At 43.7% G+C, this 18,446-nt stretch overlaps 1 protein-coding gene across 1 annotated transcript in view; it reads right to left on the reverse strand.

Annotated features, from left to right (window-relative positions):
* Window positions 1-18,446, reverse strand: part of RFX6 (regulatory factor X6) — a 343,542-nt gene that overhangs the window by 108,334 nt on the left and 216,762 nt on the right. Inside the window, exon 12 of the mRNA XM_075338312.1 lies at window positions 8,552-8,696. Coding sequence (XP_075194427.1) covers window positions 8,552-8,696 — 145 coding nt within the window. The remainder of the gene's footprint in view (window positions 1-8,551; window positions 8,697-18,446) is intronic.

The raw sequence follows: 18,446 nt of genomic DNA on the forward strand, positions 1-18,446 counted from the left end.
TCTTCTTCCTGTACCACTGCTTGAAGAAGTTGTCTTCCAGAAACTGGCAGTAGGTCTGGGAGTTGAGCTTCACTCCATCCTCAAACTGAAAAGGTCCCACAAGTTCATCTTTGATGATACCAGCCCATACCAGTAACCCCACCTCCACCTTTCTGGTGTCTGCGTCAGAGTGGAGTTTTCTGCCCTTTACTGATCCAGCCTCTGAACCATCCATCTGGCCCATCACGAGTCACTCTCATTTCATCAGTCCATAAAACCTTTGAAAAATCAGTCTTAAGATATTTTTTGGCCCAGTCTTGATGTTTTATCTTATGTTTCTTATTCAAAGGTGGTCATTTTTCAGCCTTCCTTACCTTGGCCATGTCCTTGAGTATGGCACATCTTGTGCTTTTTGATACTCCTGTAACGTTACAGCTCTGAAATATGACCAAACTGGTGGCAAATGGCATTTTGGCAGCTTCACGCTTGATATTCCTCAATTCATGGGCAGTTATTTTGCGCCTTTTTTGCCCAACACGCTTCTTGCGACCTTATTGGCTATTTGCCATGAAACACTTGATTGTTCGGTGATCACGCCTCAAACGTTTGGCACTTTCAAGACTGCTGCATCCCTCTGCAAGACATCTCACAATTTTGGACTTTTTAGAGTCCGTCAAATCTCTCTTCTGACCCATTTTACTAAAGGAAAGGAAGTTGCCTAATAATTAAGCCCACCTTATATAGGGTTTGATGTAATTACACCACACGCCTCCTTATTACAGAGATGCACATCACCTGATTTACTTAATTGGTAGTTGGCTATCAAGCCTATACAGCTTGGAGTAGGACATGTATAAAAAGTATCATGTGATCAAATTACTCATTTGCCTAATAATTCTTCACACAGTGTATGGGCAAGCTACAAATGGAACTAGAGGGAAAAGGGCAATCTGTTACATTAAATGATTAAATAAGTTGTCCGATCACAAAATCCCAAAATGTTTTTAAGCTAATCTGGGCTATATTGTCTTCTAGAACATCCTTTTATGCTGCCCTCCCAGCGCTGTTTCCTCTCCCCCTGTGCAGTCTCTCACTTTGTGCTCTCTCTATCCCCTGCGCTATGATTCATTCTTACTGCATTCTTAGGCTATGTGCGCACGTTGCATACTGGCCCTACAGAAATTTCTGCAGCGATTTGAACAGCACACGTGCGCTTCAAATTGCTGCAGAAACAAAAGCTGATTTCATGCATTCTGCATGTAGCCCCTCCCAGCCCCTGCCATAGACAGAGCAGGGACTTCATGCAGAGCACACGAAAGAAGTGACATGTCACTTCTTAGAACACGCGCTTCGGGCAGCAGCCGAAGTGCTGCGCTCTAATACGCCACGTGCGTACGTCTCCTGCATAATCTTCATAGATTATGCTGGGGACGCAGGATGCATGCAGTTTCGCTGCAGTGCAGATCGCAGCGTAATTGCATGCAATTACGCAATGTGCGCACATAGCCTTACTGTGAAGCAGTGTCCTAGCAACCCAAAGATGAGTGCTGACTACTGGTGTCAAGTGACGTTCCTGGTTTCTGCTTCCGACAATATTCAAAAGCCAGTATCCCAGGATGCTGCACTTTTCCCATAGTGCAGAGAGACAGTGCACGGGGGAGGGTGAGACAGTTATCCAGGCTCCATATATCATGAAGGGCTGGGGACATCGTCGGGCAAACAGTGCTGATGGTGTCCCAGACAGTGAGTTCCCACCCCCTCCTCCCGATTGTCCAGGGCCATGACACAAACAGTGTAGGGGAGAAGACAGTGCACACACGGATTGCAGTGCACAGTGGGCAGGGGAGATTTAAGAATCAGGGGAGGGTGCAGGGGAAGATGAGAGGGGGTGGGGGCTGCGTTGCAGCATAACGGCAAGATGAAGCTAGTAAACAAGCTCCTGCACCTGTCAACATGACATCACAGGAAGCAGCAAAATCCCGGCAGGAGTGGTCACTAGAGAGGAGCGAACCGGTCCCGGTTCGGCTCGAGGCCGGTTCGCCGAACGGGGGTCCCGTTCGAGTTCGGTTCGTCGAACGTTCGACGAACCGAACTCGAACATATAGGCTATAATGGGAGGCAATCACAAACACATAAAAATGCATTATAAATGTACACAAACAGTTAATAAACATTGCCATAACACTTACCGGTCCTCGCGATCCCTTCTGCACTCTGTCTCCTGCCGCTATTCCATCCGATGATCGCTGAATCCTCCCGGTGACCTGCACTGCCAGCAGAGATGCAGGACCTATCGTGACGTCAAAATAGCCATGTGACCAGTCACGTGCCTATTATCTCATTGGCTACAGACTGGTCACATGACTATGACACGTCATGTAGGACCTGCGAGTGCATCTCTCCGGTACACGGTGCACATATGTGTATCGCCGTGTACCGGCGACATGCTCTAGCACACGGTCGACTCCCCGTTCCGTTAGGGACCGGCTGACACAGCCGGTCATTAACCCTTTCACGACCGGCCGATTTTTCGCTTTCCGTTTTTTTTTTTCGCCATTCTTTTTCTGAGAGACGTAACTTTTTTATTTTTCAGTCAATATGGTCATGTGAGGGCTCATTTTTTGCGGAACGAGCTGTACTTTTAAATGAAACCATCAGTTTTACCATATTGTGTACTAGAAAATGGCAAAAAAATTCCAAATGCTGAAAAATTGCAAAAAAAGTGCGATAGCACTATGGTTTTTGAGATATTTTATTCACTGTGTTCACTATATGGTAAAACTGATGTGTGGGTGTGATGCCTCAGGTCAGTGCGAGTTCGTAGACACCAAACATGTATAGGTTTACTTTTATATAAGGGGTTAAAAAAAAATCGGAAGTTTGTCCGAAAAAAGTGGCGCACGTTTTACGCCATATTCCGTGACCCGTAGCGTTCTCATTTTTCGGGATCTTAGGCTCAATGACGGCTTATTTTTTGCGTCTCGAGCTGACGTTTTTAACGGTACCATTTTTGCGCAGATGCTACGTTTTGATCGCCTCTTATTGCATTTTGCGCAAAAGTTGTGGCGACAAAAAAACGTCGTTTTGGCGTTTGGAATTTTTTTGCCGCTACGCCGTTTACTGATCAGATTAATTGATTTTATATTTTGATAGATCGGGCGTTTCTGAACGCGGCGATACCAAATGTGTGTATATTTTTTATTTTTTTAACCCTTTAATTTTCAATGGGGCGAATGGGGGGTGATTTGAACTTTTAGGTTTTTTTGTTTTTTTTTAATTTTTTAAAACTTATTTTTTTACTTTTTTTTTTTATTTTACTAGTCCCCCTAGGGGGCTATTGCGATCAGCATTCCGATCGCTCTGCAGTATCTGCTGATCACAGCTGGAAGGCTGTAAACAGCAGATACGCTGTCTTTCTCTTTTGCTGTGCCCCGGGCACAGCGAAAGTGAAACCAATTCATGTGTAGTACAGGAGTCATCACATGACCCTGTACTACCATGACAACTATCGGGAGTCACGTGATCGCGTCACGTGACTTCCGGTTTCGGCGGTAAGTAAAAACTTTACCGCGATTGCGCTTATAATGGCGCTGTCATGTATTGACAGCGCCATATAAGGGGTTAATCGGCACGAGCAGATAACGATTCTGCTCGTGCCTAGCAGGCACACATCTCAGCTGTGAAAATCAGCTGAGATGTGTGCCGATCGCGGCATGCTGCCGCCGGAGGACCGCGGGCAGTAAGATTATGTCATTTAGGACGTAATTTTACGGCCCGCGGTCGTTAAGGGGTTAAGGGAGATCACCGTTGCCATAGCAACGCAGTTAGCGGTGACGTCACCGCTAACCGCGGCTCCGAGAGCACCGTTGCTATGGTAACGCGTCTGTCAGCGTTACCGCTAGCAGCCAGCACTGATCACTCACGGAGTGAAGGCTGCACACCGCTTCCCGATTGTAGTGATGATTGTAGTGAGGATGAGGTTCCCCAGCCCCAAGTGATGAGCTGGGGAATCTCATCCTTCCTCACTACAATCGTCACTACTACTACACTAGAAAGAAAGAAGACAGAAGAGCAGGATCGTGGAGGGCTGACAGGGGGTAATAAAGATGGAGTCTCTAATGTGTCTGTGTATTTATTTCTATTAAAGTATTTTTTCTCTGTGTGGTGTCTTTTTTTTTTAACCCTTTATTGGAGATTCTTAATGGCCGGGTCAAACGTGCCTGACATTAAGAATCTCTGGCTTAATACTGGCGGGTAAAACAAAACCAGTATTAACTCATGATTACCCAACAAGCCACCCGGCTCCAGGGCTGTTGGAAGAGTTGGATACAGCGCCAGATTATGGCGCTTCTATGAGAGCGCCATTTTCTGGGACGGCTGCGGACTGAAATCCGCAGTAGAGGCGCCCACAAACCTCGGGCTAACCTGTGCTGCGGATTCCAATCCCCAGCTGCCTAGTTGTACCCGGCTGGACACAAAAATGGGGCTTAGCCCACGTCATTTGTTTTTTAATTATTTCATGAAATAAGTGAAATAATTAAAAAAAAACGGGCTTCCCTATATTTTTGGTTCCCAGCCGGGTACAAATAGGCAACAGGGGGTTGGAGGCAGCCCGTGGCTGCCTGCTGTACCTGGCTAGCATACAAAAATATGGCGAAGCCCACGTCATTTTTTTGGTGGGCAAAAAAATTCTGCATACAGTCCTGGATGGAGTATGCTGAGCCTTGTAGTTCTGCAGCTGCTGTCTGCTCTTCTCCATACAGACAGACAGCAGCTGCAGAACTACAAGGCTCAGCATACTCCATCCAGGACTGTATGCAGAAGTTTTTTGCCCCCTGAAAAAATTATGTGGGCTTCTCCATATTTTTGTATGCTAGCCAGGTACAGCAGGCAGGTACGGCTGCCCCCAACCCCCAGTTGCCTATTTGTACCCGGCTGGGAACCAAAAATAAAGGGAAGCCCTTTTTTTATTATTTCATGAATTTCATGAAATAATTAGAAAACAAATGACGTAGGCTTCGCCCCATTTTTGTGTCCAGCCAGGTACAACTAGGCAGCTGGGGATTGGAATCCGCACCACAGGTTGGTCTGAGCTTTCTGGGCCCCACTGCTGCGAATTGCAGTCTGCAGCCGCCTCAGAAAATGGCATTTTCATAGAAGCGCCATCTTCTGGCGCTGTATCCAACTCTTCCAGCACCTGCCTGCTATACCTGGCTAGCATACAAAAATATGGTGAAGCTCACGTCCTTTTTTTGTAGTTTTTTGGCAAAAAAAATAAAAAATGCTTCCCTGGATTTTCCATTGCCAGTGAAGGTAACACCAAGCAGTGGGGGTTAGCAGCCAGTAGCTGCTTGGATTACCCTTAGCTAGCAATACAAAAAATGCAGCGGGAGCCCATATATATTTTTTTTAATTATTTATTTAAATAACTAAAAATAAAATGGGCTTCCCTGTATTTTGATTGCTGGACATCACAGTGCTGTAAAAATAAATCTTTAAAAAAATGATGTAGCGCTCCGCGGTATTTTTGATTCTCAGCGCAGATAAAGCAGACAGCTATGGGTTGCCACCCCCATCTGCCTGCCGTTACCTTGGTTGGCAATCAAAATACAGGGAAGCCCATTAATTTTTTCTATTTAAAAAATAGTTAAAAAAAAAATGACGTTGGGTCCCCCCATTTTTGATAGCCCGCTAGGGTAAAGCAGACGGCTGTAGCCTGAAAACCACAGCTGGCAGCTTTACCGTGGTTGGGGATCCAATGTGGAGGTCCCCTCAGGCTCTTTTTTATAATTATTTTATAAATATTAATAATTACACAATAAAAGTAGGGTCCCCCCCAAATTGGATCACAAGGTAAAGCGGACAGCTGTGGTCTGGTATTCTCAGGGTGGGAAGGTCCATAGTTATTGGGCCTTCACAGCCTAAAAATAGCAGGCCGCAGGCACCCCAGACGTGGCGCATCCACTAGATGCGCCAATCCTGGCGCTTCACCCCAGCTCATCCCGTGCCCTGGTGCAGTGGCAAACGGGGTAATAAATCGGGTTGATACTAGCTGTAAAGTCACATGAGATCAAGCCCAGCAGTTTGTGATGTCATGGCGTCTATTAGATACCCAACATCATAAACTGTCAGTACTAACAAAAACAAAAAATCGACAAAAGAAATTTATTTGACAAAACAGTCCCCAAAACATTTCCTCTTTCACCAATTTATTGTAAGAAAAAAAATAAAGGGGTCCCACGACGACTCTGGACCATCTAGAATATGGGGGGGAGACACTCAGGGAACGTATCCCCCATTTTCTAGGAGTGCGGACCCTTCATGTGAGGAGTGTGGGTGCAATGAATCTGCACTCACTCTCCCCGGGTCCACAGCAGCAGAGTCCATGTCGTAATGGTTGCTACCAAAGCTGCAATGCCCTGCTCATGAGGTAAGGGCATGCCTAATCAGGAGAACTACTGTAGAGGAAGCTCTGCTCACTGGTATATAGGTGCTCAGAGGTAATAATAGATAAAATTAGTGAGTAACCTCGGCACTCTATATCTCCCAGACTAAGTCAGTAAGTCACAATGGATAGTAATGCAAAATCACTCTTTATTGGTCCGTATTAAGAAATTTTTTTTTTCATAAGCATATATGTTTTTGTCCAAAACAAGTTACAAATGACGTTTCGGCCTGAGCCTTCGTCAGATTGGACTTATCTGCATGTAATCATGAAAAATGACAATAATCAGTATCACATAAGAGTGAGAGAACAATAACATAAACTCGAACAATGTAGAGGTACAATTGGGATGCAGCAAAAAAATTGCAACACAGCAAGAAATGAAACACATGATACAAATGTCATATTACAGTACAAGGACAATATAGTAATGACAAATATGGGGTCAGAGTAGGCTTAGACAGCTCTGGTACGAAAGAGATGTCAATCATAAAGTAACATGTGCAGTAGGTGTAGAGCTACAGTATGCATGGCAGAGCTAATGGGTAGACCGACCATAGCAAAAGAACGGAGAAAAAGTGGAGAAAAAGTGGAGAAAAAAATGGAGACAAAGTGGAGAATAAGTGGAGAAAAGGTGGAGAAAAAGTGGAGAAAAAGTGGAGAAAAAGTGGAGAAAAAAACACGTAGGGGTCCCCCAAAATTGGATTACCAGTCAAGGTAAAGCAGACAGCTGGGGCCTGATATTCTCAGACTAGGGAGGTCCATGGTTATTGGACTCTCCGCAGCCTAAAAATAGCAGGCCGCAGCCGCCCCAGAAGTGGCGCATCCATTAGATGCGCCAATCCTGGTGCTTCGCCCCAGCTCATCCCGCGCCCTGGTGCGGTGGCAAACGGGGTAATATATGGGGTTAATACCAGATGTGTAATGTCACCTGGCATCAAGCCCTGGGGTTGGTGAGGTCAGGCGTCTATCAGATACCCGACATCACCAACCCAGTCAGTAATAAAAAAAAAATAGACGACAAACACATTTTTATTTGAAAAAACACTCCCCAAAACATTCCCTCTTTAACCAATTTATTAGAATGAAAAACAAATCCAGGTCTGGTGTAATCCAAGGGGTTGCCATGACGATCCACACTGTCCCAGTCAATGAAGAGCAGGATGTTCCCCATTGGCTGGGAGAGCAATGCAGTGACCTGAGCTAACATCAATGGGTCAGCCCAGGTCACTGCAGGGGTAGACAAGTGCTGCTGTCAGCAAGGTACATTACCTGCGCTGATCTCCAGCACTGCTGACAGCCCCTGTCACTGAGTTCAGTGACCGGCGCCTTCACAGCCAAATATCGCGAGAGGCCCGTGACGTCACCGCTAGTCAGTCTCGGGTCGGAAGCGAGAGGTGATGTGACAAGCGGCGGCCATGGAGGACAGTGACAGCGCTGAGGTCGGGATGGCGGGACTTCATCACCGCAGGTAAGCCGAGCGGGACCATGTGTGTGTGTGTGTGTGTGTGTGTGTGTATGTGTACATGCCACGAGCAGGAGGGGGTGGAGCGAGCTGAGCGGGGAAGTGTGGGCTTCCTGCACGTAACTAAGATAAACATCGGGTTACTAACCAAAGCGCTTTGCTTGGATACCCGATGTTTATCTTGGTTACCAGCTTGTGGCAGGCTGCCAGCGATGGCTCATGCACACTGTAGCTGTAAAAATCCCTGCTTTTTGCTGCTAGAACCGTTCTCGAACGTATCTAGAACTATCGAGCTTTTGCAAAAAGCTCGAGTTCTAGTTCGATCTCGAACAGCCCCCAAAATCACTCGAGCTTAGAACTGGAGAACCTCGAACCACGAACCGCGCTCAACTCTAGTGGTCACATGACCTCTCTGAGCCGAGGGAGAGGGGCCGACAACAGGTGGGTAAGCATGCCCTCCATGCCCCTGTGTAACCTAATAGAGAAATAAAAAAAAAGGAAAATAAACAGGATAACCCCTTTAAGAATTGAGCACTCACTTTTTTATCAATTAACAGTCAAAATGTTCTCCTCTCATATATGGACATATTGCAACATGTTATTACTGCTTTAAAAACAAAAACATAATTATTCATCTAGTTGTAAAGAAAACATGAACTCACACTCAGTGTAGACATCAATATCTGATTCGGCTCCACTACAGCTGCTTAGAAGTGCCTGAGAACCAATACTATACAGGTCTACTTTTTCAATGTCAGATGTCATAGCATTCACTATACTCTGATCAAACAAGGCAGGTCGAGCAATCTGAAAGTGAAAGTGTAAAGAATGTTTATTTCCATTTTTATTCTGTGCAGTTAAGGACCTTTAACTTCTCGATTTATCTTTATTTAAATAAGCAAATTTTCTTGTTATTAATAAATACCTTATATATTTCACCGTATATGACAAGAATGGAATTAGAGTGAGTTACACAAATTACACAACTCAGAATCCAATGGTTACCTGATAGAGATCTTTAAATATGGCAGGATAGGCACAAGTTATGTGAAATAGTGTGAAAGGTGTGAAGGGCATAAAAATTATGTAGAGATAAAAAATGTGCACATAGTACACAATGTGAGGCACAATGAATAGGCAAGTGAGTATTTTGAACACATCATTTTTATGTAGATCTTCCGTTATTAGCTGTATAATGTTGACTTCTTATTCAATAAAACAGCTGATGTGTATTTGTATAATAAGGGAGGGCGTGATATAAGGATATCAACATCATTTATCAAGGTGTGCAGAATTAGTAGGCAGCTTGTTCTCTTCAGGCAAAATTAGCCAAAAAAAAGAGATTAAGGCCGGTTTCAGACGTCCATTTTTAATCAGGTACCAGTTACACGCATGGTTATGGTCATTCGTGTGTCACACATGTGGCATCCATGTTTGCATACGTGTGACAGGTACCGGAGAAAGCACGGGTCTGGGAAATAAAAAGATTTTCCATATTTACCTGCTGTCTTCGGCTCTGCTGCCTCCCGCTCCTGACTGCCGCTCATTATATTCATCTATTATTCACTGCACTCAGGACCTGAAAGCCGGAGCAGCGCTGGGGAAAGCACCGGGCACAGCACCGCCGAGGACAGCATCGCCGAGACAGGTGAGTATTCTGAAAGCACAGTGACATCCAGGAGGTCATCGGAGTTCCCAATAACTCTGATGACATCCTGATGACCCCCACGACACCCGTACTACAGCTTCACGGGTTCATCAGAGTTCATTGGGAACTGTGATGAGTCCCCAATGCTGTCCCCAGATGTTCCGGCTTCCAGGTTCTCACTACACACAAACACACACGTATACACTGAGCACATATACATACATATGTATACACACATAGCAGCACACATGGATACACTGAGCACATACACACACATAGCGCACATGCATGTATACACTGAACACACACACTCTGCTGGATAGTCACCCAGCGATGCGGTCCCCGGAACTGAAGTGGCCAGCGCTGTTCCCTGCTTCCAGCTCCACAGGGCACTGAATATTCAGGGAGTATAATGAGCGGGGGTCAGGAGCGGGAGACAGCGGAGCCGGAGACAGCATCGCTGGAGAGGGCTAAATATAGAAAATCTTTTAGTTAAACAGAATCGTGTTTTCTCCGGTATCTATCACACTGATGTCACACAGATCACATCAGTGTGCGATCCGTGTGACACCCGTGCTGCCAGAGAAAAAATGGACACGCCTGAGTGTGGGCATGCGGAGTCATGAGAGGTCACAAGGTCCATGTGAAAACACGGACGTGTGAGTAACAGCAAATAATTACATGGGTACGTGTGGCATCCATGTTAAAAATGGATGTTAAACGTACATGAAACACGGACGTCTGAAACCAGCCTTAAAGGGAATCTGTCACCAGGTTTTTGCTACCCCATCTGAGAGTAGCATAATGCAGAGCCAGATTCGAGCGATGTGTTACTTACTGAGTTGTTTGCTGTCATTTTGATAAAATCAATGTTTTTTCTGCTGCAGATCTATCAGTTATACAGAGCTCATGAATATGCTGGACTACCTGGCAGCACACCAAGTAGTCCTCTAATGATAATTTACTGCTGATTAATCAGTGATTTTATCAAAACTACACAAAGCAGCTCAGTAAGTGACACATCGCTGGAATCAGCATCTCTGCCCCTATGTTATGCTGTTCCCAGATTAGGTGGCAAAAAGCTGGTGACAGATTCCATTTAACTAACCCTGAAGTATAAAACAAGTCTTAAGGCCGCCTTACACGCTACAACATCGCTAGCAATTCCTAGCGATGTTGAGCGTAATAGCACCCGCCCCCGTTGTTGTAACGATATGTGGTGATCGCTGCCGTAGAGAACATTATCGCTACGGCAGCATCACACGCACGTACCTGCTCTGCGACGTCACTGTGACCGGCGAACCGCCTCCTTTCTAAGGGGGCGGTTCGTTCAGTGTCACAGCGACATCACAGCAGCGTCACTGAACTGCCGCCCAATAGAAAAGGAGGGGCGGAGATGAACGGCTGGAACATGCCGCCTACCTCCTTCCTTCCTCCTTTTCTGGTGGACGCAGGTAAGGAGATGTTTGTCATTCCAGCGGCGTCACACATAGCGGTGTGCTGCCGCAGGAATGATAAACAACATTTCAACGTTACTGCAGCAGCAACGATTATTGGGAATAGGGGGGCATGTCACCGATGAGCGATTTTGAATGTTTTTGCGACAATTCAAAATCGCTCATAGGTGTCACACACAACGACATCGCTGAAGCGGCTGGATGTGCGTCACAAATTCCGTGACCCCACCGAGATTGCTTTAGCGATCTCGTAGCGTGTAAAGCCACCTTTACAGAGGGAAGCCAACAAATGGCTAGCCAAAAAGTGGAGTAATAATAATTAATAATTTTATTCATTTATATAGGGCTATTAATTCCACAGCGCTTTACATACATTGGCAACACTGTCCCCATTGGGGCTCCCAATCTAGAGTCCCTATCTGTAGGTCTTTGGAGTGTGGGAGGAAACCGGAGTACCCGGAGGAAACCCACGCAAACACGGGGAGAACATACAAACTCCTTACAGATAGTGTCCTCGGTGGGATTTGAACCCAGGACCCCAGCGCTGCAAGACTGCAGTGCTAACCACTGAGCAACCGTGCCGCATAGTACTTTGATGTATGTGAACATCAAGGTCTTCTTGAAAGATGCAGACTTTTTCCTTTATCACTGCTTGAAGGAAGTGTCTTCTAAAAACTAGCAACAAGTTTGGGAGTTGATTTTGGTTCCTTCTGCAACCTAAAAAGTTCCTACTTGCTCAACTTTAATAACACCAGCCCACAGGAGTACCCCACCTCGACCTGTAAGCATCTGAGTGAAAGCCTCCGGTGGTCTCTGCCCTTTAATAATCCAGCTATGAGCCCATCAATCATGTCCATTAGAGTCACTCTCATCATATCAGTCCATTAAAACTTTTAAAAAAAATCTGACTTCAGATATTTTTTGGACCAGGCTTGATCTGTGTCTTATCCAGTGATTTTTGGGATATTTTCTATAATTCAGTGTCTAACCTATCTTTTCCAGTGGTGGTTGAGTTTCAGCCTCCTTTAACTCTGGCCATGTTTCTGAGCGCTGAGCACCTTGTACTTCTGGGCACTTCAGGGATATTGCAGTTCTAGAATATGACAGCACTGGAGGCTGAGTTCCGGATCTCTTCACTTTTAATTCTTTGGTAGTTAATGTGTTTTTTTTCACAAAGCATTTTTTGCAACGCTGGAAACTATTTCCAACAAAACTTTTGATGTTTCTGCGATCACCAGGGTTGCCAACTGTCCAGAAATTCCTGGACAGTTCGTAAAAATAGGGCGTTTTTTTTGCATTGCTTTTAAAAAGGAATTGAGATGACTTTTGTTTGAGACTGTATAAACGTATACAGATTATTTAGGGTGTTATCATTATTTTACAGCTTACAGTGACTGTAGCTCATGTCTTCATAACAGAATAATGGATAGAGACATGGATCACTTATAATCTTAATGATTTATTCTGGTTTTCTAATGTGTCGGTAAAAATATTTTCTGTCTGTAATTTCTGGAAAAGTTTTCTATAAAAAATAAAAAGTCAAGTTGTCCACCCTGGTGATCACGCTCCAAAATTTTAGCAAATTGCAAGTGCTGCATCTATCTGTAAGGTTTAACAACTTGTGAATTTTCAGTCACTTAAATCTCTTTTTTTTGGCCCTTTTTGCATGAAAAAAACAAGCTGCCTAATAATTCTGCACACCTTTATAAAGGGTATTTATATCCTTAGGCCTCACCCTCCCTCATTACACAAATACACATCACCTGATATAGTTCACCCAATAAGGATTCAAGTTAATACAGATTGGAGTTGGAAAATCTGCATAATATGATGATATGATCAAAATATTAATTTGGCTAATATTGCCTATTTAGAAATATATTAGAAACTAATTCTAAGTGCTTTATTGCTAAGTAATTATATTCTCTTAAATGATATTTTCGTGTTTGCATAAGGTACTGGTCACATAACCTTTCCCTATTCCATTATTAGCCCCTTCCTGCTATAGCTATTTTCATTTTTTTTCAACCCTTTCTAACAAGAGCTATTGCATTTTCTAAACTTTTATGTCAGCATAGCTTTAGAAAAAAAATTCTTTATTTTTAGAGGCGAGTTTTGGCTTTGAATGGCATTGTCCATTTTACAATACAATATATTGGAACACTGGAAAAATGTTCCAAGTGCAGTAAAATGGTAAAGAGGTTTTTTTTTTATGATGCTTATTGTGTGGTAAAAAATGACATAGTAATGTGATTGTGGAGGTCAGTTCCAAACTTATAAAGCATTTGTTTTACGTGGGGAAAAAAATGCTGACATTTTTAAAGAGAAAAAATAGTATTGTCATTTTCTGAGACTTACAACTTCTTTTTTTCCTCGATGGACAAGCTTAATTTTCATGTCCATGGAGTATTTTTAGCACTTGTTATTGCATCTTTTACGGGAAGACGTAGTAAATGAAAAACGTCAATTCTTTTTTGTTTAGTTTTTTTTATTTATGATGTTTACCTTTCAATATGGCTTAAATAATTTTATATGTTCATAGATTTAACTTTTATAGACGTGGCAATACCAAATGATTTTAGATACTTTTTAACTTTTCAACCGTGAAAACTTGCAGTGATTCAAACCATTTTTATTTTAGTTTTCATCCCCTTAGAAGATTTGAACAAGTATTTGTTTGAATAGTTATTCTGTATATTGAAATACCATTGTTAAAGGGTCTGGTCGCTGCTGTTAAAGGGAGGATGAGAGTTGTATAAGACAGTCATTGAATCCTAGCATGGAGCTTAGAGGGAATATGTCAGCAGGTTTTTGCTATGTGTTGCGGGCGGGGAGGACGCTGCCGCTGCGCTCGCTAACGCTCAGGTCCGGCGCTGCTGCGGCTGCTGCTCGGTGGCTCGAGCGGTGGGCCGGATCCGGGGACTCGAGCGGCGCTCCTCGCCCATGAGTGAAAAGGGTGGTTGGTTTTGTGGGATTTAGTCCGTGACGCCACCCACGGGTTGTGGTGAAGATGGGCAGCACCGCTGCTGGTGACGGGGATCCCGGGAGCGATGGTAGGGAGCAGCTGGGATGTTGTTTTCCAACTCCGTGGGTAGGGGTCGGTGGTCCTGGGGCCCGGTGGTGTGACGGGGAGGCAGGGTTGGTGAGGTGCAGGGTTGCAGGGACAGCGCGGTACAGTGCCAGATGGCACGGGTGTACTCACTCAGTAAGAGATGCATAAAGTCCTCGGTAAACTAAACGGCTGGATGGACGGGTCCCGCAGCCGGCTGCAGTGTCTCTCCCCGGACAGGTGATGGCGGCTGTCTTTCCTTGCACCTTTGTGTACTGTTTGACTACGATGGGTTTTCAACGGTAGTCCGCTCCCCGGTGTATGGATGCCGGAGGAGCCCATTTGCCCGCAAGCGCTGGCCCTTGGGTCTCTAGCCTTAGGCGATAGCTGTATACCCTCACGGTGTGGACGGTTGCCTTCTAACGGGTCTTTGGCTGTTAGGAAACCCCTGGGGTTCCTGTCACACTCGGATTTGACTGTTGTCGGCGACTCCAAGCCTAATCGGGGTCCGATGCCCCTGCCTGTGTGTGCTGGCTTCACTTTGCTCCCCGGTCGGTACCGGCGGGCCACCGCCCGTCCCCGGTCCTACGGTTCCGCGTTGATTCACCACTCCTGCAGACGGCCACCACCGTCTGCCAACCTTATTGTCAGTGCCTGGGCCACAAACCCAAACACTCTCCACTATACTCCTCTCACTTCAACCTCCTCCACTGTTGTGTCACTTTTCCCGCCTCCAGGCCTGTGAACTCCTCGGTGGGTGGGGCCAACCGCTTGGCTCCGCCCCATCTGGTGTGGACATCAGACCCTGGAGGGAGGCAACAAGGATTTTGTGTTTGGCTAATGTTACTGTCTAGTGGGGGTGGGGGTGTATGTATGTTACCTGTGACGACCTGGCTTGTCCAGGGCGCCACACTATGTATTGTGAAGACAGTAGGAGATATAGGCAGACATACAGAGTTCATGATGTTTCATTTATTATCATGTGGGATGTTTACTTATGGTAAAGGTTTTATAACCTAGGATTATCATTTCCCAGCCTACCCTAGTGTGACCACACCCCCTGTCCCTCTGATTATCATTTCCCAAACTACACTAGTCCGGTACGCCCCCTCCCGTTCTGAGTGGCACCTCACTGTATATAGACTTTGTACATAGGGAGCCTGGTGTGGGTGGGTTAACTTTCTGAGCCCTGCTGCATTGCTAAATCTAAATGCTCTGTTTACGTCACAACCACTGCACCCAGTAAACTAAGGCTGGTTTCACATCAGCGTTTTCCTGCCGCACTGTCAGATCCGGCACAAGTACAGTACAGTTTAATACAGTTCACAGGCAGCGCGGCAAGCTCCGGTCACATGCTGTCACATGCTCTGTCACATGACCGCATGTGCCCGGAGCTTGCCAGTGAACTGTATTGAACTGTACTGCACTTGTGCCGGATCTGGCAGTGCGGCAGCAAAACTCTGATGTGAAACCGCGGTAAGTGATGCATTATTGGATCCAGGGTCTATGCCCTTACATTATGCTGCTCTCAGATGAGGTAGCAAAAACTTGCTGACAGATTTCCTTTAAGCCAGCACCATACACATACACTCTCTCCATACAGTAGAATGTCATGGAGCAGAAAAAGGTTATGCATTATCTACATTAAACTACAAAAAATTGTAAGGGACACAATCTTTAGTCTATGTTAAGTATTTTGTAGATGAATTTAGTCTATGTTAAGTATTTTGTAGATGAATGCTACTTATAGTTAGTAGTCACTATGGCCTGGTGGTATTAGGATTACATTCCCCACCATTTTATAGTGTAAATATATGCAGTGATTAATGACAAATGATAATCGTCATTCAACTTGTTTGTCGTTCATTTCTTACATAAAAATGTTTACATTTTATAACTAATCCTTCAAGTTGACTGAAAAGAAAATTAAACAATTCTGTTGGATTTTAACTTTTGAATACTATCAAGGAGATAGCTGTTGTAGATTAAACATTTTTCTTGCTGATTTTCTAAGTGATGTTGTCAATATCAATGGAATAAAGATCTTGTGACAAAGAAATGGAACACTATTACATTTAGGGTGCGCTCACACAGCGTATGACCCGCACGATTATCGGATCGCATCACCCGGCGCGGCCGCACACTCTTTCGGACAGGAGCATGTCAGCTGCATGTATTTCTATGCAGCTGACATGCCCCTGTCTGAAGAGTGTGCGGCGGCGCCGGGTGATGCGATCCGATAATCATGCGGGTCATACGCTCATGTGAGCGCACCCTTAAGGTGAATGAGTCATCAGAAAAATGCTTTTTGTTTAAATCAGGTTTTTGTGTGAAATGTTTTTTTTTTTACAATGTTTTTTTTTCTGTTTTCCATATCACAATCTGTATTAGAAATAAAATGTTGTAATCTTGTAATTTTCCAACTGTTCATTGAGGCTATTTTATACTCTGAGGGGCCTAGTCAATTCGACAGGTATTTCATATGCCAGTCTTAATAAAGGGCTTTCTATAGTATGATGCACTGAATTCATTAGGAGGTAAATGGCACTTAATAAATTTATGGCATCTTCTCAGTGGCATTCATCTTATTGTGACTCACCAGTTAAGGACTGGAGTAGCATTTCTAGAATAACAAACAAAGTCACTTTCGATGTATTTGATGGACAGGCATAGCCACACCATGTCACGCTTTGGCTCTTCCTTAGATCTGCACATTTTGACACAGCTACTTCAAATTGCGAAAGCTGTAAGGCTATGTGCGCACATTGCGTCCAGTACTTTGCAGAAATGAATGCATCCTCTGGCAGAATTTGTCATTGTCAAATTTGGTTTTGGCCATAAAAACGCAGGAAATACGCAAGCGTTTTTCGTGCGTTTTTGCCACGTTTTTACCGCGTTTTACATGTTTTTTCAGTGCTTAAAATGGGATGCGTTTTCAATACAAAGACACTCAGAAATAAAGTTTGCCCATTCAAACCTTAGAAAAAAACAAACCTGCTATAAATCATATACAAAATGTTAATTTTAAGAAAAGGATTAATGAGATTTCATATTTATTAATAAAATATAATTATTTTATTGTTGGACTCTTTTTTTAAAGTAGGGGTGGATTTGAGGGCAAAAGGAAACGTCATGACCTCACTATCATGCCAAAAATGCTTGCTTTCATTTTGACAAAAAAGCATGCGTTTTGCATCATAAATGCATGAAAAACGCAAGGAATTTGATTTAGGATGCGTTTTAATAATTATCATTGACTTCAATGTTAGCAAAACGCAGCCAAAATGGCAAAAACAATTGACATGTTGCTTATTCAAACGCAGAGATTTTGACAAATTTTTGACACCAAAAACGCAGCTTTTTTTATGCATAGTGCGCACAAGAAAGCCATATTTCCCATAGGCTGTGCCTGGAAATCAAAATGCATGCATTTTTGCATTAAAACGCTGCAGTTCAAAATGCTGCAGAAATGCAACGTGCGCACAGAGCCTGTTTTGCACAACTCTGTGTTACACAATAATTTTTAGAGTAATTACAGTGTTTTATGCCAGTGTACCTTTATGGATAGCCCAGTAAATTGCTGATTTTTTTTTTTCTGCTAATGAGCATGTGCAAACATCATTGTGAAGGAAGTGGGAGCAAGGTCAGCTTAAACATCAAAATGTCATCTGCAACATTATATTGTGAATGTGTTGTTTGTGTTACCAGCTGTGTACATAGGTTACCTGTCATTTTAATCCTGCCTCTGATGATAAAGGCCCTGCTGAAAACTCTTCCTCAAAGGTTAGAAGGTATACTACCAAAAAAATGTGGCCAGGGTGAAAATGACAATATTTCTAATTTTGCTTGTTAATACAGATTGTGAAAAATAAATACGCTCAAAAAATGTGGAATACACAAAACTTGATTTAAACAATAGGTCATTTTCTGATTGCATATTCCCTTTTAAGCTATCAATATGCATTAGATGAAAGTTGATTAAAATATTTCAAACATATCAAGCTTTTACTGGGTAAAATATCACAATGACCATTTTAGCTGAATAATCACAAATTGTCAGTCTTGAAAGAAATTGATCACATTTTAATTTTTCAACTGATTGCCAGATAATGAAAAAAGTGAAGATGTAAGATCTTTTGTTCCAGTAATTTTTTTTTTTCTTATCCAGTGTCTCTATAAATGTATGGCCACGTAGAATAACTTTAAAGAGAATCATCAGGATTTTCATATATAAAGTAAATACGGTGCTATACTGGCGCTAGGATGCTGAATGTAAGCATACCTTTTGTTCTGAGATTGGTGGTATATATCAGAAATATGTGCAAGTAAAGTTACAGAATTTTCCTGCTTTTTGTTTCATAGCAGCCACAGAATAAGTAATAGGTGGGTTGGGTTTTGCTAGC

This window comes from Anomaloglossus baeobatrachus, chromosome 3 (genome assembly GCF_048569485.1).
Source record: "Anomaloglossus baeobatrachus isolate aAnoBae1 chromosome 3, aAnoBae1.hap1, whole genome shotgun sequence".
Taxonomy (NCBI): Eukaryota; Metazoa; Chordata; class Amphibia; order Anura; family Aromobatidae; genus Anomaloglossus; species Anomaloglossus baeobatrachus.